The sequence below is a fragment of the Alnus glutinosa genome, chromosome 10 (assembly GCF_958979055.1).
Source record: "Alnus glutinosa chromosome 10, dhAlnGlut1.1, whole genome shotgun sequence".
Taxonomy (NCBI): domain Eukaryota; kingdom Viridiplantae; phylum Streptophyta; class Magnoliopsida; order Fagales; family Betulaceae; genus Alnus; species Alnus glutinosa.
The window spans coordinates 18800257-18825682 of record NC_084895.1 but is presented as its reverse complement, the minus strand read 5'-3'; the positions used below and the strand labels follow the sequence as shown (position 1 = coordinate 18825682).

The 25426-nt window shown below is 36.8% G+C and overlaps 1 protein-coding gene across 1 annotated transcript; it reads left to right on the top strand.

Moving 5' to 3' along the window:
• The first annotated feature begins 402 nt into the window (after positions 1–402).
• On the top strand, positions 403–24604 carry LOC133879902 (T-complex protein 1 subunit alpha). Its single transcript, XM_062318716.1, has 17 exons — positions 403–609; positions 1412–1476; positions 2381–2470; positions 2599–2685; positions 4421–4480; positions 4627–4677; positions 12072–12167; positions 12335–12400; positions 12637–12854; positions 16016–16112; positions 17702–17788; positions 21615–21749; positions 22054–22158; positions 23227–23355; positions 23458–23561; positions 23919–24009; positions 24116–24604. Exons 1-17 carry the CDS (start codon positions 552–554, stop codon positions 24200–24202), a joined length of 1626 nt encoding a protein of 541 aa, XP_062174700.1. The 5' UTR covers positions 403–551; the 3' UTR covers positions 24203–24604.
• The last annotated feature ends 822 nt before the right edge of the window (positions 24605–25426 follow it).

Here is a 25426-nt window from a genome sequence, read left to right as displayed (position 1 = left end):
GGCAACATGTGTTATACTCCCCATTGGTTAGGGGTGGCCAAGCTACACCTAAAGAGGTGTCTGCCGATTGGGCATCATACTTTTAATATTTTTATATTTTTTATTAAAAGTGACACACGTCGCCATATTATTGGTGCTGACATGACACCTAATGGAATCTGTTAAAATTTTTAACGGAATCTGAATCCAGTGAGCGATTTGTAAATTAGGTCAACCACATAAATCTCTAAATTAATTTTGATACAATAGGGAGTGATTTGTAATTGAGGCTAACCACATGGTCTAATGATGCAATTTTTCCTAAAGTTTTAAAAAGTAGTCCCGGAAGGGGATAATCAAACGACGTCGTGGCCTCCAAAAAACCCTTTCGCGCTCACATAATACCCCTCTCGAGGCTTCACTCGCCTAAAAACCAAGCTCCTCTCAGTCCTCCCGCTCTGAACATTCCAGAGAAGTTCTCCATTTCTTCTAATTCCTCTTCATCCATAGAACTAACCTTGGGTTTCTCATTCTCTCTAACTTAGACACTCTCTCTCTCAGCGAGCCACAAAATGGGCCCTGATATTCTCGGCGAGCGCCAGTCCGGCGAGGACGTTCGCACTCAAAACGGTACTCTCTCTCTCTCTCTCTCTCTCATGCCCATTTGAAATCGATGGCGTGAGTTTTTCAAATGCTCGACAAGCCGCAACATTAGCGGTGGAGACAGACAAGCTTTCTCATTCGAGAAAGAGCTCTAGAAGTTCAGTCGGTGTTGATGTTGAGTGAGGCCGATAGGATCTCATTCCTTGTTTGGAAGGAAACGAAGAACTAGTGGCGGTGTTATACCTCTAAGAAAAGACAAGAATAACAATAATAAGTAATTGAGTTCAACAGTTTCCTCGTAAAAAATCATTAACTCTAGATTTGATGTTATCGTTATCTCTCTTTTGGTCATCAATCAATTCGTTTCTGAATCGTCTGCTGCATTTGAATTTGATTCATTATGCAAACTCTAGCAACGTGCTACTTGATCGTCTAAGGTATCGAATTTCGGGCTTGCTAAGCTCATGTGTTCTGAGAGGAGTTATGTAACAATTCGTGTGATGGAATGTTTAGGTTAGTTCGTTTCCTTGTTTCAATGAAAGACGGTGATGATTCTGTCTTAACCTAAAGTTGTGCTTTGACACGGCCATTTGTATTCTTCTGCCAAGACAAAGATAATAATTTACTGAAAAAAAATAAAAAAATTATCGATCCAGCCCCCCAAGAGAAAAATTCTGGTTCTGCCACTGGATGAATACACAGGGAATAAAGTCAATCAATCTAGAAACCTGCTTTTACTTATTTCGCTTTTATTTTATTTTATTTTATTTTTGTGCGAATTTAATGCTGAATTTTTTGTCTGGTTTGTGATGGTGGTACGGTGGAATAGTGATGGCATGCGGAGCGGTTGCTAACATTGTGAAATCCTCACTAGGTCCCGTTGGACTCGACAAGGTATTGATACTGTTTCTGTGGTTGCAACTTGCAATGTTGGTTGTTCCTGATAGGATTTGCTTTACTTTGTTCGTGGTATTTGTAGCAACTTGAAATCGCTAATTGTAGAGGTTTGCCAGTGCCATCATTAAATGTTGCACATGATCTTCCTATAATCTCTATGCTCGCTAAGATTAAGGACTATTTCATCTAAATGTTCGAAGTTTAGTTTTTTATGTTATAGGAATATGTGAAATGGGTGGGTTTTTATGGATTTGATAATAAATGATAACTGATTGAGATGAAATGTGGTATGTGTTTGTGTTTAGTACAGAGAACATGTAACCTAATGGAAGGATTGTCAAAATATTAGTTCTATTGAAAGTTATTGAGTAGTGTAACACTAATAAAAAATTACACCACTTGTAAATCTGTGGACTGTAGTGAATTTAAATGTGTAATAGTTGTAGGATAATGATCAAACAATATCCTTTGTATTGCTTAAGTGGTTTTTCAAACTGAGCATATTGCTTGTCTCAATGGCGTAATGTTGTTCCTATGTGCTTAAGTTCATTTGTTGAGCAGTATGGTTGGACATGCACATGTGTTGGAGTGAAATGTATGTGAGGTAGTGAAGACTGAAGAGAGAAGGACATTTTGGGAAAGGAAAGAAGTGGACTGTCTTTAGGTTCATTTGTTTACTTGTATATTTTTTATTTGAGAGGGGTACCAATCCATGAAGACAATTTAACATAATTATAGTTGTACAGTTGAAATGCTGAACTGCATGTGAAAATTTTTACTTGTTTTTCGATGTCAATTCAGTCAGGCATTGCTGACCTACCTTTTCACCAAAGCTTTATTTTCATCTGTATAGTTCTATGGTAAGGGTTTAACTTGATTCTTCATTGATTTATTGTTTCAGATGCTTGTTGATGATATTGGTGATGTGACAATTACTAACGATGGAGCTACAATACTCAAGATGTTGGAAGTTGAACACCCTGCTGCCAAGGTGGATAAAGAGTCACATCTTGCTTATTGGTTTGTTTTTCTGTTATGTGTGTGTGTGTGTGTGTTTGTGTTGTCCCACTGATTTTTCCACTTTGTTACATGTTCAATTTTATTTTTTGTGCTATGTAGGTTCTTGTGGAGTTGGCTGAGCTTCAAGACAGAGAAGTTGGAGATGGGACAACTTCGGTGGTCATCATAGCGGCAGAGTTGCTTAAGGTAAGTGTAGGCAGTCTGTTCATTTAATTTCTTATGGGTTGTAAAGGAATTCCCTTATGTTTTGATGAATGATGACTTAATTAATCCTAATCCCTGCTGAGAGCAAATGATATTATGGTGAGGAATGACATTTATGCCACATGTATGATTAAGTGTAGCTAGTGTGTTCCTTTCAGATTTGATATTGGTAATAGTGGAATTCCCTCGGGGTCGGAGCCAGAATTTTCCCCCAATAGAGGCAATTAACAAAACATTAGTAATACAAATTATTCACTTAATAAATTGAAAACCAACTTAACGACATAACAAATTTTAAAAAGTTGTTTTGTTTTTTATAACATTGATGTGCACTATTCAATTTTTTTTATTTTTTATTTATTTTTTAAATAATGGGTAGGAAGTAAATCTCCTTGGTTAGGAGTTTTGGTGGGGATCTTCCTTTTGGGAAGGTCGGAGGTCCTCCCGGGGTTTCGGCTTTCATTCCCCCTCTTCAGTGGGTTTTGTTTCGTCCGTGGCCAAGACCGTTATCCTCTGTGTTTGGGTGCTCCCAGTTGCATGGGGTGTCGTCTGGGATCGTTGAGGTAGGAGAATCTTCAAAGGGGGTTGATTCGAAGGAGAGTGTTGTTGTTTACCCCAGGGTAGTGGAAGGTAGTAGGTCGTGCTTTCGCACGATGGGGGTTACGTTCGTGGGATCTGATCAGAATGGATTTCTTGATTTTTTGTCTTTGCTTGAAGATGAGCGCTTTAACTCTGATTCCCCTCCTAAGAAGGTTAAGGAGATAATAAGGAAAAAGGGGAAAAGAGAGGTCAAGAATCTAGAATGTTCTATTAATTTCGATGCTAAGGGAGTGGGTTCTAGCCGACTTAGGAGTAAGAAGTTGGGGGTTTGATGTAGAATTTCTTTTTGGGTTTTTCGGGTGTCTTTTTTTTTTTTTTTTTTTGGTGTCCTTTTTGTATACTCCCTGTATGCTTAGGGGCGCCTTTTACGCTTTTCTAATATATTCTGCCTATTACCTATAAAAAAAAAAAGGTAAATCTCCACGAAGCAATTAATTTTATGAGGACAGAATCATATATCGAAAGTAATACCAATCAAATCATTATAACCAAAGAAAAGTAAAGCATTAAACTGATAGTTAATCGATGCAAATTTAAAAAGAACATTAGGAATTCATTCCATATAAAAATTATTTTTAGGCAAATGGGATCAATTATTGAATAATTTGAGTCAAACTTAAAAGCATAAAATATGGGATTTTTCTACCTCATTTTTGGGGCAAATATAAAAATTATGAGAAATTGAAAAGACAAGATATTAAACGTTGTTAAATGAGAATTTGTTCAATTCTATATTTTATGGAGTACCTCATGTGTCATTTTGGTGTTTGAAATTGGAACAGGCTATACTTATTAAGTATTTTAAGTGGACTGCACCTCATTTTTAATATTTCATTTTGAACCTTGCTCCATTACTGGGTTCTCTTTGAAAACTTAGCAAACACTGTAACTGTTTAATTATTTTATAAAAAACCCACCTTTTCATGAAAAAGAGTAGGGAATCTTCTCCAGTGGGGCAACTTTGAAAGCTTTACAAAAAATTTAACTTATCCTCACAAGTTTATGAAACTTCAGTGGGAGCAGTCACTCCCACTCAATTGAACATGGCTTCGCCTATTAATTCCCTTGTGGTTTGATGGATGATGACTCAATAAATCATTTAATCATAATTCTGCAGAGAGCAAATGATTTGGTGAGGAATAACATTCACCCTACATCTGTAATCAGTGGATACAGAGTGAGTGACTCTCTCTCTCTCTCTCTCTCTCTCTCTCCCCACCATTTTGTTCTATTTTAACACTAATCAAGTTCAACACTATGTTACTTGGTGAGTTGCCTTATGGTTTTATCCTCTATATTTGCTTATGTTCTTGACGTGAACAGCTTGCTATGAGGGAGGCATGCAAATATGTGGAGGAAAAATTGGCTGTGAAGGTAAGTCTCCTATGAATTTGTCTTGTATAGTTGTTGAAAACTAAATGTGTGTGCTTGTGTTGTGTGTGGCAGTGACAATTGTGGTTCATAACCATAGTAGGCATGAATGGCAGTTTGGTATGGATCATACAGTTGCCATGAAAGGCCATATTCTATGTTTGTCAATTTTACCATTCACGCTAAAAATGGGGGAGAGGGTTCGGCGTGCAATATTGTGGTCCCAACTTAAGATGAACATATTGAAATTTTGAATTATAGGACTTTCTAAATTCTTTTGCTCCCATGAAATTTTAGGACATACACGTGACATTATGTTGACAGAAGTTTGTAATAATGAAGAGTTGTTAGTGTCCCGTTTGTTGTTTGCATATGACACTTTGATTTTTTGTGAGCCAAACTCTGAAAAACTCCATCATTGCGATGTCTTTTCTATTGTTTTGAAGCGGTATCGAGATTGAAGATTAATTTGGCAAAATCAAAGATAGTTCCCGTTGGCAATGTGGGAGATGTAAAAGGTTTGGCCTGTATTCTTGGTTGTAGATTTTCTTTTTTTCGATTAAGTACTTGGATTTGCCATTGGGTGCTTCTTACAAGGCTACATCTATTTGGAATGGCATAATTTAAAAGATGGAACGTCGGCTGGTTGGATGGAAAAGGCTTTATTTATTTAAGGGAGGTAGATAGATTTTGGTAAAAAGTACTCTTTCCAATTTGCCTACTTACTTTTTGATAAGGGATGGAAAAGGCTTTATTTATCTAAGGAAGGGAGGGTTTGTAGAGATTGGTGATAGAAACTAAATATGATAGCTTAAAGAGAGGTTGGTGTTCTAAGGAGGTAACAGAGCCATTTGGAGTGGGATTGTAAAAATATATGAGTGGGTGGGAAACTTTTTCAAAATTTGTTAGATATGAGGTGGGTGATGGGTCAAAGGTCAATTTTTGGCGTGATATGTGGTGTGGGGTACAACCATTGAAGATGTCTTATCTGGACTTGTTTAGTATCGCACGTTATAAAGACGCGTGGGTGGCAGATCATATGCAATTCTTAAATGGAAGCACTCAATGGAACATAATTTTTACTGGACCCATATAGGATTGGGAGGTAGAGTTGGTCTCCTCTTTCTTTGAGTTATATTCTCTTAGAGTGAGGCAAGGAAATGTGGATAGTATATGTTAGATCCCTTCCAAAAGGCACAAGTTTGAAGTGAAGTCATATTATCATGTGTTAACCATACCCACGGATTCCCCATTTCCTTGGAAGAGTATTTGGAGAGTTTAGGCTCTTTGAGAGTAGCGTTCTTTGTATAGACGGCGACCCTCGAAAAGATATTGACACTAGATAACCTAAGGAAGTGAAACGTCATTGTGGTTGATTGGTGTTGTATGTGCAAAAAGAGTGGGGAATCTATCGATCACCTTTTTCTTCATGTGAAGTAGTAAGAAATTTATGGTGCTCGCTTTTGAATTTGTTTGGTGTTGATTGGGTTATGCCTAGAAGGGTGAGAGAGTTGGTGAGGTCAGTGCTAAAGCACACGGACTCTTATCAAAGAGTCCGAGTATTGAAGGCCTCTTACCTTCAACCGAAGATAAGAGATATAGATAAACTCTAGTTTAAATTATAAACCAACTGGTTAGACTTAGATCAGGACTCTAACCAGTTGTATCTGTTTTAGATCAGAATAGGTTTAAATTAAACCTATCTCTATTAGTGTATATCTCATTGTGTAATTCTATCTTTGTAAACACTCATAGGTAGAAGCTCTACCTATAACAAACTCTTGTAACCTATATACTCTATAAATACAAGTGTTAGCAAACTGTATTTCATTTGGTTGAAACATTACATTCAAGAGAAGTTCTTTTATGGTATCAGAGCTACAAAAAGACTAAACGTATGCTTTTCTTCCTTTCCTTCATTTTCTCTTCTTAATGGCCGATTCCAGTGTCACCGCTGATTCAAGTTCCACCCAACAATCCTGTATTTTTTGAGTTTCACTCCTTTTTTGTTATCAAGGACTGTCGAACTAGGTCAACCCTCCATCAGTCTCCACTTAAGAATGGTGATGTAGGATGATTAATCAAAGAAATAAAGTAAGAACTCAAGAGGAAGAAGAAATAGAAATAGAGGAAGAAGAAGCAGAAATTAAGAAAGAAATGAGGAAGAAAGCCGAAAGAGAGGGAAAGACTAGAGAGAAAACATGGCGGTGCACGCTCAATTAATCAATATTTTTCATTCATCATAACTGTCTATTACAATAGAATATTATGCTTAAATAGACTCATAGACTAAACCCTAACCCTAATGTGACTAACTTTGGGCCAAGGCCAAGCCCATTATTAAATAATAAATAACTTAAGCTAATATGACTCACTTTTGGGCTAAGCCTATTATTGAATTACAAATAACTTAAAACTTTGAGCCATGCCCATAATTAAATTCAAATAAAACTAATAATCTAAATAAAATAAAACAACAAATTTATTCTTGTTTCACTCTGCATCAAACGGCCTATATCAGCTGCTGCCTTTCCCCACCTCTTCTTCCTCTCCATACTCCCTTGTTGGTGAAAGGACTTCCGCTGGTCAATGGCACAAACGCTTGGGGTCATCCTGCTCTCCGCACTGTTAAGCAAGTGATTTCCATGTTCTATCTTCCAACTTTCTCCAATAAGTCGGCTACTTCCTGTGTTTCCTGCCAGCAAGCTAAAGCTCATCAACTTCCCTTCCCGGCATCTACTTCTATTTGTAATCATCCTTTAGAACTACTTTTTTCCAATGTATGGGGTCCTTCCCCTGTTGTTTCATCTAATGGAAATAAGTACTATGTTACTTTTGTTGACGCTTTTAGTCGATTTACTTGGTTGTTTCCAATCCAATGCAAATCTGATGTTTTCTCAGTTTTCAATAAATTCCATCATATGGTTGAACGTCTCTTCAACGCTAAAATTCAACAAATCCAAACATATTGGGGTGGGGAATTTTGCTCTATGAACACCTACTTTCACAAACTTGGCATTATTCATCGTGTTTCATGTCCTCATAACCATCAACAACAAGGTTGTGTCGAAAGAAAACATAGACATATCATTGATACAATCCTTGCTCTCCTTGCTGAAAGCCATGTTCCCAAAACCTTTTGGGATGAGGCTTGTTAAAACGTCATGTTATCTAATCAATCATCTTCCTACACTTGTCTTACACAACAAATCTCCTTTCCAAAAACTTTTTCACCGCAGCCCTGATGACAAGTTTTCTAGAATTTTCGATTGTGCATGCTTTCCCAATCTTCGTCCATATAATCAACATAAGTTTGATTTCAGGTCAAAAGAATGTGTCTTCTTAGGTTACAGTAGAAACTACAAAGGCTACAAATGCTTTCATCCTCCAACCGGCCGAATGTACATCTCTCGGGATGTTGTTTTCCATGAATCAACATTTCCCATTTCTTCACATTCTTTGGTTTCCAACCCAGCTTTGCAATCTCCTTCAATTATATTGCCATCCTCCTTACAACTGCCTTCACATTCGGTCAGTTCTCCACCTGCAGAATCCGATTACAACACTTATATTCCTTCACCATCTTCTACATCCGGTTCTCCATCCAGTTCTGCAGAATCACCTTCTGCATCTAGTTCCCCATTTTCCTTGTCTCCCAGTTCCTGTCCTGCACTCACTCGGATCCACCCCATTGTCACTTGTGCACAAAATAATAGTGTTACCGCGAGTCTTCACAGATGGTAGACTAAAATACCCTATTCCCCATGCTCTCTTGGCTGTCCCTGATTCAGATATTGAGGAACCTACTTGCTATACAAATGCTATGCAGCCTGAGTTTAATGCACTTCTTCAGAACCAAACTTGGACTTTAGTTCCTCCTCAGCAAGCTAACAATTTTGTGGGATGCAAATGGGTGTTCAAAGTGAAATGAAAGGTGGATGGATCCATTGAAAGGCATAAAGCTCACATTGTAGCTAAAGGTTTTCATCAACAGGCTGGACTAGACTATGGAGAAACTTTTAGCCCCTGTTGTTAAACCAACAACCATTCGGACCATGCTGTCCATGGCTTACTCTCAAGGTTGGGATATGCGGCAAATTGATATTCAAAATGCATTCTTACATGCTTTCTAGATGAAGAAGTCTACATGTCCCAACCACCCAGCTTCTCTCAACCTACTCTCCCAAATCATGTATGCAAGCTACACAAGGCACTATATGGCCTAAAACAAGCACCAAGGGTATGGTTTTCTAGATTTAGTACCAAACTGTGTGACCTTGGTTTTACTAGCTCTAAGGCAGATTCCTCCCTGTTTATCCTACGGGCTGCCTCACTAACTATGTTTATCTTAGTGTATGTTGATGATATCATCATAACTGCATCTATTCCAGCAGCAATTAATGATCTTTTGTAGCAACTTTGAAAATCCTTTGCAGTCAAGGATCTTGGCAAGATGAATTTATCCGTTGGTGTGGAAGTAACTCCATTGAAATCTAGTCTTCTCGGGCTTGTTTGGCAAAAACATGTACAAAACAGAATAGTGGGTTGTTAATTTTGGAATTAGTAAAAAGTGATGATGTGATATAAAATAAAATAAAAAAATTGTATAGAAAAGTGAAATTTTTTTGGATTGTAGTGAATTTTTTTATTTGAACAATAATAAAAAATTATTGATGTGATATAAAAAGTGAAAAAAGTAGGAATGTTTTTATGTTGATTGGTATTAAAAAATATGAAAAAGTGAAAAAAGAAATACATGAACAGTAACCGCATTACTGTGTACCGTTCCGTCACTTGGCAAACAAGGCCCTCCTCTCCCAAAGGCGCTACATCCTGGACTTGCTCAAGCGTACTAACATGCTGGAAGCTAAGCCTATCTCTTCCCCAATGTCTTCCTCAAGTTCCTTATCCGCCTTTGCTGGAGATCCAATGGAAGATCCTCTAATTTATCGTAGCACCGTGGGATCTTTGCAATACTTCTCTCTCACGCGATCAGACTTGGCTTTTGTAGTAAACCGAGTGTGTCAGTTCATGCACAAGCCCTCCAAACTCCATTGGCAAGTGGTCAAAAGGATACTATGCTATCTTAAGCACATGGTCACTTATGGCCTCCACTTAACTAGATCAAATGTATCCAATCTTGAAGCCTTCTTGGATGCTGATTAGGCTGGGTGTCCCAATGACCGAAAGTCGACTGGCGGATATTGTGTCTTTTTGGGTTCAAACTTAATTTCTTGGAGTTCTAAGAATCACTCTACTATGTCTAGGTCAAGTACCGAGGCTGAGTACAAATCAGTTGCGAATGCTACTGCCAAACTACTATGGATTCAATATCTTCTTTGTGATCTTGGTGTCTGGCTCACTTCTCCTCCAAAGTTATGGTGTGACAACATTGGAGCAACCTATTTGGTAGCAAATCCGGTCTTTCATGCTAGAACCAAACATGTGGAAATAGATTTCCACTTTGTTCGAGACCATGTGGCTGTCAGGACACTTCAAATTCTGTTCATTCCCAGCAAAGAACAGATAGCGGATGTTCTCACCAAACCGATTGTTTCTACTCGGGTTCAATGGTTTTACTCCAAGCTCAACGTGCACTCTTCCCCGATGACCTTGAGGGGGGATGTTATAGCACATGGACTCTTATCAAAGAGTCCAAGCACTAAAGGCCTCTTACCTTCAACCGAAGATAAGAGATATAGATAAACTCTAGTTTAAATTATAAACCAACTGGTTAGACTTAGATCAGGACTCTAATCGGTTGTATCTGTTTTAGATCAGAATAAGTTTAAACTAAACCTATCTCTATTAGTGTATATCTCATAGTGTAATTCTATCTCTGTAAACACTCATAGGTAGAAGCTCTACCTATAACGAACTCTTGTAACTTATATACTCTATAAATACAAGTGTTAGCAACCTATATTTCATACGGTTGAAACATTACATTCAAGAGAAGTTCTTTTAGTCAGGAAGGACATTGTAACATTTTGGAAGTTTGGTGGTTGACTCCTTTTTGTTTAATATGGTGTATTTGGAGAGAGTGGAAGGCATAGAGCTTTGAAGATAGAGAGACTTTGGTGGTAGAGCTGAAAAAGATTATATTGAACTCCCTTTACACATGGATAGCAGCACATAATTGTTTGCCTTTTTCTAGTTTTGCTGATTTTTTGAACTGTTCTTCTTTTTCTCCTGAATAAGGGTTCTCTTGTATATTTCCTTTCTACTAGGGTTATGCCCCTCTAGGATTTTCTAATGAGTTTAAATTACTTATTAAAAAAAAGAAGAAGAAGAAGAAGAAGAAGTTTGTAATATCATACATTAGATTGACTTGTCCTTAGAAGATCATTTTTATCTTCTTCTTCGTGAAAGTAATGAACTTAGAAAACAATATGTAGTACAATAGGTACAAGAAGATTGCCTAATGTTATAATCTAAGATTTAAGGGATCAATAAAATCTGAAAACAAAGAGCACCGTAAATTGCCTACTGTATTCATCAAGTCAATAAAAAGATCTTAAGAAAAAACATAGGCTTAAGGGGATTTAAACAGAACTCGACATTGTTAAAAGTGTGATATTCCATTCTCTCAAGTAATTGACATAATGTGTAGAGAGACTGTACTCCAAATTTTGCCTCTTGCAGGACTACCAAATTTCCCTTTCCAGCAATGAGTACATCAATAACCATTCTAGGTCATCAATGGGTGCACCCCAAAAAGAGAACACCAAAGCCCACAACTCCATTGCTGCTGTACAATGTAGTAATAAATGTTATACAAACTCTTCACTAGATATAAACATACAACACCAGCTTACGATGATCTCTCTCTTCCTCAGATTGTCCACCTTAAAAATCTTTTACAATGCAGCTGCCTAAACAAAGAATGGAAGTTTTTTGAGGGGTTTTGACACGTCCAAGTACTCTTTCAAGGGAACATCATGCTGGATGACTCTCCCAAAGCACCATGATAAGATTTTACATCACATCTTCCGTTGCCAGTCAACCTCCAGTACATTCTGTCATTGTCTTTGCTTGAAGGATAGTTAGATACAACAACTCAAACAGGGAATCCACACTCTTAACTCTAAACCACGGACGGCTCTCACAAAGTGAAAATTCCAATCTTTTCCTTGTTATCTCGAATACACAAATATGAGCCTATAGAAGCATTCCTATCCTCAGCTAGCAAAAACAAATCTCGAAATAAATCCTTCAAAACCATCTCCCCATACTACATGCCATGCCAAGAATGAATTTCCATACCATCACCTAGCACAAACACTTTGTACTTAGAAAATGTTCTCTGTTCATTTTGCTTTGTATGCCAATGCTCTGAGCTGTAATATATTTGATATATAATATTCTTGGTAAGATTGTTTCATTGATTTGTCTAGGTTGAAAAGCTTGGAAAAGATTCTCTAATCAACTGTGCCAAGACAAGCATGTCCTCAAAGTTGATAGCTGGTGACAGTGACTTCTTTGCAAATCTGGTACGCTTATTTATCGTTTAAGTAATATGGAGCTATTTTGTTCCAATAATCTGGATGTTAGTGAAATTGGTACTTATTTCTATACTTAACCAAGCCATTTGTGCTTGTTGTGCCTTTGATGAGCCTTTTGTGTTGTATTGATACATATATTTGATTTTTATTTCTAGGTTGTGGATGCTGTACAAGCTGTTAAAATGACAAATGCCCGGGGGGAAGTCAAATACCCAATCAAGGTGGGTTGTATATTTTCTATATCTCATCCGTGAAAGATTATATATGCGCATGTATATATGGAGGAAATTTGATATCTATTTTATCATTAGTATGTACTGTAAGTTCCTTTTAAAACTACTGGCTAGTAGAATCATTAGCCTGATATGGCCCAACCTGCTTTTCATGGTTTTTGTGATATGCTAAAATTTGTGGATGTGAAAGTTGTAATGCCCTAGTTGCTCTTATCATGCTCCAGGGAATTAATATTTTGAAAGCTCATGGAAAAAGTGCAAAGGATAGCTATCTTTTGAATGGGTATGCTTTAAATATGGGTCGTGCTGCCCAAGGAATGCCGATTAGGGTTGCCCCTGCGAGGATTGCCTGTCTTGACTTTAATCTTCAGAAGACAAAGATGCAATTAGGTGTCCAGGTCTTAGTCACTGATCCGAGGGAGCTTGAAAAAATTCGTGAAAGGTGGCAGATAATATAGAAGTATTTCTTTTACATTAATAGTTGTAATTTACTTGATTGATAATCAGCTTTGCGCACCTTTGAAACAATCAATACCATTCTACAGTTCACTTTCCACATGCTTGTTTCTTTGCAGTAATTGATTTAGTATCCAATTACCTATTAAGAGTAGCCTGGTGAAGGCACAAAATGGTACACATAATACATTCGAATATATCCATGTGTGTGTTTGTGTACCTAGTCCAAATTATTCTCATATGTTGTTTTATAAATCTAAGTGGAGATTTTATCATATTTTTCAAATATGAAAATAGTCCATTTACAAATAAATTAGTCAGTTAGGAGAAAAAAAAATAAAGGAATTTTATTGGCAATACTTGTCAAAATGAATCTACAAGTATATTAAAATATATATTTGCCATGCTAGCAGTTCTTAGACATCATCTAGTCTTGAAAATGGATTTCATGGGAAGCAATTAATTGACACCTTGGTATATAATTATGTATAGTTGGCATGTGAAGATTAGTGTTTTGCATTTATGTTACTATGGGTTATGAGAAGAACACAAATGTCGACCTGCCTTTTTTATTTTTTAATATTTTTCTTCCTTACAATTTGTAAAAATAAGAGTCTAATAACTTTTGCTTTGATAAATTATTCATTTCATAGAAAAGCGCATAGGGGCGCAACCCTAGTACACATGACGTATACAGGAAGTCTCCCTTACATGCTAAAGGAAGAACAAAAAATCACAAATTCTAAAAAATTAGAAAAATGAGAGATATGATACGCCACATTCCAACTAAAGAGCGATTTGACGAGGTTGTTTATAAGCTCCTCCATTGTCTTCTCACAATCCTCAAAACATTTAGCATTCCTCTCTCTTTCTATATGCTTCACATTAAGCACAACAGGGCCATCTGCCACACATCTAGAACTAAGTGGCTACCCACTTGAGCTCGCCAACAATCTAACACTTGTATCACCTTTGCAGGCATAACCCAGTGGACTCCGAACAGGGTAAAGATCAAACTCCATAATTCTCTTACCACTTTGCAATGGAGTAAACGAGGATCAATAGATTCTCTTCTCCTCCTACACATACAACACAATTCCACCACTATGACTCCTCTCTTTCTCAAATTATTCTAAGTCAAAATCCTCCCATGAGTTGCTATCACACACAAAAAAAAAAAAAAAAAAAAAAGAACGAACTCTCAGTGGGGCTTTAATTTTCCAAACACTCCTCCAAGGAAAAGAAGAACCCCCCGAAGTAGAACTTATAGTTTGCATATTGCTAGTGCTACAATTTGAAGAAACTCAAATATTTCCTCTTGCCTTTTGTGGTGCCTTTGGAGGGAAAGAAACGATGGAAATTTCGAGGACCAAGAGAGGACGTTGGAAGAGTTCAAGTCCTTATTTTATTCTATTTATACTTGGATAACTGCGTACTTTGCCCATTTGGTGATTAGTTTTAATAATTTCCTTATTCTTTTTTCTCTTTCTAGATAAGCGTTTTTCTTGTATACTTCCCGTGTACCTGGGTGGCACTTTGTGCTTTTAATGATATTTCGTTTTTTATTTTATTATTATTATTATTTTTTTTTTTCAAAAGTAAGTTCCCCTTTTCCGTAGAAGAATATTTGGAAAGTTGAGGCTCATTCGAAAGTGGCGTTCTTTGTGTGGACAACGACTTTAGGGAAAATCTTGACTTTGAATAACTTAAGAAAAATTAACGTTATTGTGGTGGATTGGTGTTGAATGTGCAAGAAAAATTGGAAATCTTATTGATCACCTCCTTCATTTTGAGATTGCAAGAGAATTATGGAGTTCGCCTTTTCATTTGTTTGGTGTTACTTGGGTTATGCCTAGAAGTGTGAGAGGATTGTTGGTGAGTTGGAGTGTAACGACCCACCCACCCCCAATGACACAATATTGTCCGATTTTGACTCCCCAAACCAGATTTCTCAGGAGGTCACTCATCCTGGGATTACTCTTGCAGAAGCACGCTTAACTGCGGAGTTCTGATAGGTTCATGGCCATCACAATTTTAAAACGCGTTGTATCATAAAGGGTGCATTTATACATATAAGCACATCCTCATTCCCAGGCGATGTGGGACGTCACAATCACCCTCTCTTTGGACCCAGCGTCCCTCATTGGCTTGTGCACGCTCCCCCATCTCAGGTTGGGCAATGGCTCTGATACCATTTGTAACGACACACCCCCAATGACACAATATTGTCCACTTTTGGCTCCCCAAACCAGACTTCCCAGGAGGTCACCCATCCTGGGATTGCTCTCGCAGAAGCACGCTTAACTGCGGAGTTCTGATAGGTTCATCGCCATCACAGCTTTAAAACACGTTGTGTCATAAAGGGTGCATTTATACATATAAGCACATCCTCATTCCCAGGCGATGTGGGACGTCACATGGAGAGAACATATGGAAAACAATAATGCTTTGGAAGTCTGGCGGTTGACTTCTTTGTGTCTAATGTAGTGTATTTGGAAAGAGCAGAATGCAAAAAGCTTTGAAGATCGAGAGACCATGTTGTTAGAGCTGAAAAAGATGTTACAATCTCTCTACGCATGGACAGCAGGCGTTCAATAGCTTGCCCATTTCTAATTTTTCTGAGTTTTTGGATTTTTTTTCTTCCTTTTTTTCCCTATATTACAAGATAAACCCCATGTGTGCTAAGGTTGCGCCTCTCTACACTTTTAATGGAATTCAATTACTTATAAAAAAAATAGCAGTGTTCAATAGCTTGCCCATTTATAATTTTTCTGAGTTTTTGGATATTTTTTTTTCTTTTCCTCTTTTTCTCTATATTACAAGATGAACCCCATGTGTGCTAAGGTTGCCTCTCTACGCTTTTAATGGAATTGAATTACTTATCAAAAATATATTGATATTTATTTCCTTTGTTTATAAGCGTGCTGTGTCTTGTCATGTAGCATTGGTTTAATACATTTATGAGGCTAAAAATATTACATTTCCCTTTCATTAGTTTATGTTCAAAGAGTCTTTCATGCTTTATGCTTGTTGTGTTGTGAAAATTTTAATCACCACTTCTTTATGGTTATCAAGACAAAAAGTCATTACGTAGTGTTTGTATGCATTTTTGCTTATGTGGAGTTGATGTTACTTATGTCTTTGCAGAGAAGCTGATATGACAAAAGAACGCATTGAAAAACTTCTGAAAGCTGGAGCTAACGTTGTTTTGACAACAAAGGGGATAGATGACATGGCACTCAAGGCAAGTGTCTATGGATATTTGATTCTGCTTTGCATCTATGACATGGCTAGTATTCATTTGTGGGTACTGATTGGCTGGCATGATGATTAGCATTCTCTCCAATGCCATCACCCTAACTGAACTTGGTTGCTGTACTGGTTACAGGGTCATCTTTTTGTTGGCATTACTTAGAGGGTCACTTATCTTTTGGTCGTGGTCCTGTGATTATTACTATGTTACAGGGGCTAGATAGAAAATGTTGCGGATAATTTGGTGGTCCTTAATGGTGTAGTTCAGTGGAATGTTCTTTTCACTAGACATATCCAGGATTGGGAGATGGATATGGTTCTCTCTCTCTTCGACCGATTATATTCTACTTCGATTCGGCATGGTGAGGGTGACAGATTAGTGTGGAATCCCTCTAAAAAAGGTTTATTTGAGGTGAGTTCCTTCTATGTAGAGCTCTGTAGGGAAGATGGCCCTTCTCTTCCTTCTTTTCCTTGGAAAAATATTTGGCGTGTTAAGGCTCCATCTAGGGTGGCTTTCTTCGTATGGTCAGCAGCTTTGGGCAAAATTTTGACTCATGATAACTTGCGAAAGAGGAATGTTATAGTAATGGAGTGGTGTTGTCTTTGCAAGAAAAGCGGGGAGTCTATTGATCACTTGTTGCTTCATTGTGAGGTAGCTCGGGCCCTGTGGAGCTACGTTCTTAATTTATTTGGGGTTGAGTGGGTTATGCCACATTCGGTGTTGGAGTTATTGATTAGTTGGGGAGCGGCTATTGGGAGTCGGCAGGTGAAAGAGGTTTGGCGGTTAGCTCCTCTATGCTTGTTGTGGTGTATTTGGAGGGAGCGGAATGCTCGTCTGTTTGAAGATGTAGAGACACCTATGGTGGAGCTAAGGAAGCGGTTGCTCAACACTTTATACTCTTGGATAGCGCCTTATCGTAGTTTGAGTGTCTTTACTTTTGTAGACTTCTTAAATTTACTTTCTGTTTGACCCGCTTAAGGGCTCTCTTGTATACTTCCCGTGTATAAGGGTTGCGCCCCTTAGCGCTTTTCAATAAATTGCTATTACCTATCAAAAAAAAAAATGTTTGGAGATGTGTGAAACACCCAATGTTAGGAATACGAAGGATAAAATGTTGAAATTACTATTTCTTTTATGCCCAAACTGAAAATGAAGTTTGTAGCACATGGTGTGATTGACCTGGAAGTTTCACTTTGAGATATCCATATAGTATAGGAAATATTTAAGTACCCAAGGAAAGTTTTATTGTTTTGTTTGATAGAGGTTTTCTTGATCCATTGAAGTGTCTAAGTTGGTCGCTGTACTTACAGTGGGTGGTCAATGTGTATATGGTGATACATTGACATCTAAGTTTTGAGTCAATTATCTTCTGGTTTTGGTCCACTATGTTGTAGATTGTGTGGTCTGAAGCACCTTTTGAAACGGGTTAACTTTAATTACAGTTAACTTGGGCTGACAAGCTATCTTTGATTATTTTTTTCTAGTATTCTCCTAGTTCATTATTTACCTACTATCACGCCAGCAAGCAGATTTAAATTTGGGCATATTATGACTTTTTTTGTTCTTTGATCTTCTTTCAGTACTTTGTTGAGGCTGGGGCCATTGCTGTGAGACGTGTTCGGAAGGAGGATATGCGCCATGTTGCCAAGGCAACCGGTGCAACCCTGGTAAATTTCTAGCCTGCTTATGTTAATGAAGGCTGTTATTTGCTTTTGACATTGGCTAATAGTTATGCAATCATGGATGTACCAAGGGCAATAGTTTTTGTCCAGAAATATTGTGATTTAGATTTTCTGAATTGACAGAGTTTAAAAAACCTTTTTGGTGGTGAAAGGAGCAAAGTACTCAGTTGTACTTCTTGTTCTTTTTAACTATTTATACTCAAAAATGTATATGTTTGGTCCTCATGAGGGCCTCTTTTGGTAACATAGGAGCTGCAAAACCCATGTATATTTGTGTCCAGTACACATTGGACACATCTGATATGTATCCTATGCATGTAAATTTAAAAACTACTTTCTAAAGTCGGATGACCAGCACATGGCCAGATCCGAATGGGACACTTTTGGGGCTAAAGAGTTTGCAATTTTTGAGGGGTTGATGAGGGCATTGTTGGGTGAGATATAGTAGTGGATGGCCCCGCATATGCAAACTTGTCAAGAGATCGACAGCCACCCTGATTTTTTGGCAGGGTATGAGAGTGGTGGCAAGGGGAGGCCAGGTGGTGGATTTTGATGGTGGGGAGTTGAGGGTTGAGTCAAAGGACGCTGCTTGTTGGTGCTGGGCATGGATTGGTAAAGAGATCTAGCAGAGAACTTTCTTGAGTGGGTCTTGGAGAGTGAGCTACCTGGGTGTTCTGGATTTGTTTATACAAATTGTGTTGAATGGGCTATATTTAGTGGTCTGGGGACTTGGGTTGGGTGTAGTCAGTCCATGGAAAAATAGATAATTTAAGGCCACATTTAGTGTCACTAGAAAATGATGGTTAACAATTTTCTTGTAATTTCAGATATGCTTTTGATGCTTTTTAATATTCTTATATATATATTCGTTTCAACTTTCATCCAAAAATTAATATATGTATATTATATACGCATATGTGTAATGGACTTGAGTAGGCTAAAAAAAGACATACAACCTTGGCAAGAACGGCGTTCCTAGATTTTATTAATTTATTAATGCATTCCCATCGTACATATCCTAGTATATCAAAACCTCATGTATTGCCGTTTTCAAATCATATCATATTTGTTTCCCTTGTTGTTATTGGTCCTTCGACACCACCAACTAATCTAGCAAGGCTATCAAAATCATAACTACGGTGAAAGCAGCACTTTGGTGTTCATACAAGATCTATCAAGGCTTCTGAATTCTAATTTAATCTATTATATATGTGATCAACCTCCCTTTGTCTTTAGGGTTATTTGAATTCTTACAATGGAGAACTTCACTTATAACTTCTGATATTTCATCACTTTTGCAAAAAGATACCCAAACTTTTAAAAGTGTCAATTTAGAGTATTCATCTTTCAAATTTTTTTTTTTTAATTTCAACCATTTATTAGAATAAAAATACCCCCTTCTTTTTTAGGAAAAAAATTTCTACGATTTAGGTGTTGGTCAGAATTTAACGGAATTTGCAAAAATACCCATACTTGAATCTTTAAAAAAAAGTATAATTTTTTTAAAAAATAAAATAAACACATGGGTATTTTGGAAATTTTGATAGGATTTAACGGAAAATTCTAATAGAGGGTTGAAATTGAAAAAAATTGAAAGATGCATACCCTAAATTGACATTTTTTTAAGTTTTGGTACCTTTTTGCAAAATTGATGAAAAATCAGGGTTTATAAGTGAAGTTTTTCCCTTTTTTTTTTTTTTTTTGATAAGTAATGTCAATTCATTAATAAAAGCGCAGAGGGGCGCAACCCTAGTATACATGAAGTATATCAAAGAACCCCTAATAGGAACAAATATGAAATAAATTAAAAAAATCTGTATAAGTAAAACCACTCAAGCTATGATGAGCCGCTATCCAAATATATAACGTGTTAAGCAAAGGCTTCCGTAGCTCCAACAACGATGTCTTTACATCTTCAAATTGCCGCGCATTCCGCCCCCGCCAGACACCACATTAAATACAATAGAACTAACCGCCAAACTTCCTTAACTGGACCATACCCAAACGACAGTCCCAGCTAGTCAATAATTCCATAACCCTTTGTGGCATAACCCACTCTACCCCAAATAAAGTAAGAATGTAACTCCATAGATCGCAAGTAACTTTGCAATGAAGTAGCAGATGTTCAATGGACTCTTCACTCTTTTTACACATGTAGCACCACTCAATCACCATGACATTCCTCTTTTGCTGATTGTCATGCGTCAAAATTTAACCTAAAGCTGTTGTCCATATAAATAAAGTCACCCTTGCCGGAACCTTAACACACCAGATACTTTTCCAAGGAAATGAAGGGCCATCTTTGATGAACCCCAACATAAATGTCCAAATACGAAAATTTTCCTCCATCACAAGCATGAAGAAATTCTATTAGCTCAAATGCCACATACAACTCTAACTCACGAGTACGGTTTACATTTATAGCCCCAAAAACCAATCTATTCTTATACCTTATACCGTCAGAAGGACAATTATGAAGCTTAATGATTCACCATCATTTTGTTTTGCTTAAGCTGTTCTTGTTATTTCAAAATGTAACTGCTTGGAAATGAAGAAAGCAAGCAGAACTTCAGAAATTAAAATTCATTATGTCCACTGGAAAAGAAAACCAACTTATAGCATGTGATTGAAGTACTCCTCTACTTGGCAAGGCATTTTGACTCAGTGACATACTTCTGATGTTGTGGCAAATTACTCTATTATCATGAAATGTCTACTTTTAATTCGCTATCTTTGCCATAAATTCTATATATTCAATTTGCTAGCAAAGTGTAAAAGCTAATTCTGGTTTCGGCCTACCTAGTATGATTTAATCTTTTAGAGCATTCCCATTAGCTTCGTCAAAATAGCTTTTTAGTTATTTTGGTGAGTCAATTTGATAAATACACTAAAAAACCATTCCCAACAGCCTCACCACTTTAACCAAAGAGTTTTAGTGAGTGAAAATACTCACCAATTTTGATGAGTAATATTCACTGACCAACTTTCTCACCAATTTTGTTTCTTTTTTCTCTCTCACATGATCAACGCACTTTTTTCCTTTTTTCTCCCATTTTCTTCTCTCATCTCCCATCTCTCTCACACAATGATATCCTTATTTAATGGGCATAAAGGTTTCTTTGTCCCTGACATAAACTTTGTGATTCTTTCATTTATCTTTTTTTTTTTTTTTTTTATTGAATTTGGTTGAGAAGCAAATGAAAAATTCTGTGAATTTCTTAGCAATGATCTAATCTCAAGATGAAGGTGTATGGTAGCTTGTTGTATAAAAAGATTAAATAGAGAAAGAATAAAGAAATCTGAAAAAATATTATTTAAATGGAATAATGATAGTGAATAGTTAAAATGGTGAGGCTGCTAGGAAAATTTTTAAAAAGTGGCTCACTAGAATAGAGAAAAGTGATTTTTAGCTACTTTGGCAAGTAAAATTTGATGAGGTTATTAGGAATGCTCTTAAGTTGTATTTCAACTGCAAGGTTATTTGTTGCTCCTTTCATCCCAGAATGAGTATCGCATTAGATAAATTCTCAAAGTTAACTCCTTTCATCTCTGCCTGAGCATCCCAGCTCAATTAATGAATCATATGGAATATTGATGGAGAGTTTTCAGAGTGTCTTTTCATGTAAAACAGTGTGTGGGGAGGGAATTTTGAAATCTATATTTAGCTCTTTCCTCCTTCAATTCCAGTGTGTCCATCTTATGATTGTTATGTTTAAATTTTTGTATGTCCGTGCATATTAATGATAACTTTACTGTAGTTTAAATAGGCTAACCATTATTTTGTTTATGATCGTGTACAATTGATGGGCAGGTCTCAACATTTGCTGATATGGAAGGAGAGGAATCATTTGATTCATCATTTCTTGGATATGCAGATGAAGTTGTTGAGGAGCGTGTTGCTGATGACGATGTGATTATGATAAAGGGAACTAAAACTACAAGTGCGGTGGGTGATTTCTTTAATTTTGATTATTCGTTTTTTGGATTTTACACTTCTCAACTTTGCAACCCTGTTGCTTGAAAATCTTGTGGAATTCCTAATTCTATCAGACCTGAGAATGAGTCTGTAACCCTGTTAAGTTTGAGTGATGGCCTGCTAAAGTAATATTCAAAGAATGCAACTTAATATAGAAATAATGAAATGATGAACATTTTCTTATCGTATTTTATGAGATATCAGTTAGACATTGTTTTCATGCATAGTCACCTTCTGATGTTTCCTTTTATTTTCATTCACATACCTTCTCTAGGTTTCCTTGATCCTCAGAGGTGCAAATGACTATATGCTTGATGAGATGGAGAGAGCTCTGCATGATGCTCTGTCTATCATTAAAAGGACCCTTGAATCCAATATGGTAAACTTCTGCACTTTCGCTAATACTTGGTTATAATTTCAATGTCTTGAATATGTTGTTTATTGGTGTTGCTCATTGTCATAAGCTAAGTTATTGGAATATGACTGGTGGGATGATTTTGGATATGTAGGAAATTTAAAATAATATAATGGCTTAATGTTTATATGCTTTTCTTTTAAAAAATTAGGTAACTTTTTAAGCAGTTATATCATTTAGCAATTATGTCTGCTTTGTTGTTAGTGAGTTTTTTATTGCATCTGTGACAGCTTTGGGTTGATTATTTGCCTATATCTTAGTGGCACAGGGATTTGTTCCCCAAGTTGCTTTTGGGGTTACACTAGATGCTTATATTTTTCCTTGATCATAAGAAGGGATAGAATTTTATTTTTAACTTACCATAAAGTGAAGTGGAGTCAGCACCAAAATCGTATCATGAAAATCTGAGATATAGGAATCTGCTGATCAGTCAAGCTTAGGCCAAGCACGCTCGAGCATGCAAATACACAAGACGAGAGAGAGAGACACACACACACACACACATTTCCCGACTAATAGCATATTTTGGAGATACAAAAAAGAACTTTGTCCTTGTTTTTGTGTAATTATTTCATGTGGAATTATTGCACTTTGGTGTGACCTTGATTTCTTAGCCCAGTGATACAAAAATATACACGAGGGTAGTTACTAGTTTGTACAATTGCGAAATTGTATACACTCGTGTTGACTAGGAAATAATATTGATTCAGTTCGCACTATGACAAGTGAGATCATAAAAGATATTATATCAAATTATTCGGTGAAATTAGTCATTTCATTTTCATCAGTTGCTTCGTCCTTGTAGGGGCTTGCCATTCAGGTTTTAATGGATTCAAATGTATTATTTCCTTCATTTGTTTCTCAGAACCAAATAGGACATTTTGCTTGCCTATCCCTTTTTTTTTTCATATCTGGGAGTTGCAAGAATTTGCACTGTTTTCTAACAAAAAGGAGAAGAGAAAAGTTGGTTGCCAACAATGTGGTTTTCATTTTTCCTATTCATATTCTACATCATGACATATTGCAATACAGGTGGTAGCAGGTGGAGGCGCAGTCGAGGCTGCCTTGTCCGGGTATTTGGAGTGCCTTGCTACAACTTTAGGATCCCGTGAGCAGTTGGCAATTGCAGAATTTGCGGAATCTTTGTTAATTATACCAAAGGTTTACTTACTATAATCTATGAGTGCATGATTTAAACCCCCCTCCCCCAATCCCACTGATTGGAACTGCTGAAGAAACAATAATGACATTTATTTGGTTCAGGTGCTTGCTGTGAATGCTGCCAAGGATGCCACCGATTTGGTTGCAAAATTACGGGCTTACCATACCATAGCACAAACCAATGCCGATAAGAAGCATTTATCTAGGTATTTTATTTTGGAGCTATTCTGTGGGTGGCATTTCGGATTAAACTAACAAGTGATTTCATTACTCCCATCATCCTCTGCAATTTTATCTTCTTTTTTTGGATGAATAAAAAGAATTTTTTCTTCTTCACTCAAAGTAATCACACTAAAATTAATTTCCAGACAGGTGGTTATTACTTCTCTTCCAATGTGGGTTACTATTCATTCTAGTTCAGCTTACCAGTTTTGTCTTTTATAAGTAAACGAATTTATTAAGAATCGAAAAGGCACAACTCAGTAAATTTCTTGCTTGGAAATTTTGTCATTTTATCTGTCGCTCCAGATTAATCTGTTTGGCGGCCTCTTAAATTATTGCAGCATGGGTCTAGACCTTTCAAAGGGAACCGTCCGTAAGAACTTAGAAGCCGGAGTCATTGAGCCTGCAATGAGCAAAGTGAAGATAATTCAGGTAAATGTTGTAGAACATACAAATGCTCTAACTAACTTATGAAGAGGATTAGGATTATTTCCAAATGGCCTCTGAAAAGTTGTTTCCTGAATTTTGCATTGGCCAGTTTGCAACTGAAGCAGCCATAACGATTCTTCGAATTGATGACATGATCAAGCTTGTCAAAGATGAAAGTCAGAATGAAGAGGATTAGGATTCTTTTTTCCTCTTTTTTTTTTAGAAAAAAAAAAAAAAAAAAATGGAGAAAAGGAGGGGAGGGATTGTTGTTGCGGTTTGTTGTCAAGGACTTTTTGGTATCATGTTTGTACCACAAAAAACAATTGTTTTTTGGGCCAAGGCAATCTTTCGCCTTTTCAATTGTATGGTTTTTTTTGCCTTTGGCGGCTAATTTTCTTAGTGTTTATGCCAAGAATTCATATGGCCGAGTCATTCAACTGGCATTTTTCCTTTCTTTTTAGTTGTAGTATCACTAATTTGGTTGTATTGGGCTTGTTGTTGGGTTGTCCAGCCCTTTTTATGTGATGGTTGGATGTTCTTCCCCTTCCCTTCCCTGTATATTTCTTGGTAAAAAAAAATGGTATGGTCTTTTTAATTTTATGGGTAGCCTGCTGGTAAAGTTTCAAAGCAAAGTTTTTTTATCTAGGTTTGTTGTAGAAATGAAATTAACCCTAGCTTAAATCTAAAAGATGTAAGATTTGCCTAATTTCTGTCGTTTTCCCTTATGTTGTTTGGAAGTTGGAATGTGGGCCAACTCTGTCTCAGAGCACATGTGGGAAACTATTCTTGAGAACCAATTCTTGAGTTTGCTTAAACTTGAATAAACTACTGAAATAGCATCCTTAAGATTCTTTCGACAGATTGTGATGCTCTTTTATTGGTTGGCTCAAGAGAAGTCCATATCTAAAATCTGCAATTTTAAGGCACTTGATGGAGAAATTGTAGATGTAGGGTGATCACACCATGCTTAGTGTGGTCATCCCACACCCAATCATCCCCATAGAAGGTGATAACTTCCACAGAGGTTATAGAAAAATGAGATAACTCTTCATGGAGTTATATTGTATAGAGAAGTGATGTACCTCTTCATGAAGAGTTATGACATTCTTCTATATAAATGGAGAAGTCCATATCTAAAATCTGCAATTTTAAGGCACTTGATGGAGAAATTGTAGATGTAGGGTGATCACACCATGCTTAGTGTGGTCATCCCACACCCAATCATCCCCATAGAAGGTGATAACTTTCATAGAGGTTATAGAAAAATGAGATAACTCTTCATGGAGTTATATTGTATAGAGAAGTGATGTACCTCTTCATGAAGAGTTATGACATTCTTCTATATAAATGTGGAAAAACAAAACGTAAGATTCATTCTTACATAATTTATCTGTTTTTCTTTCTCTTTTCTCTGCCGTCA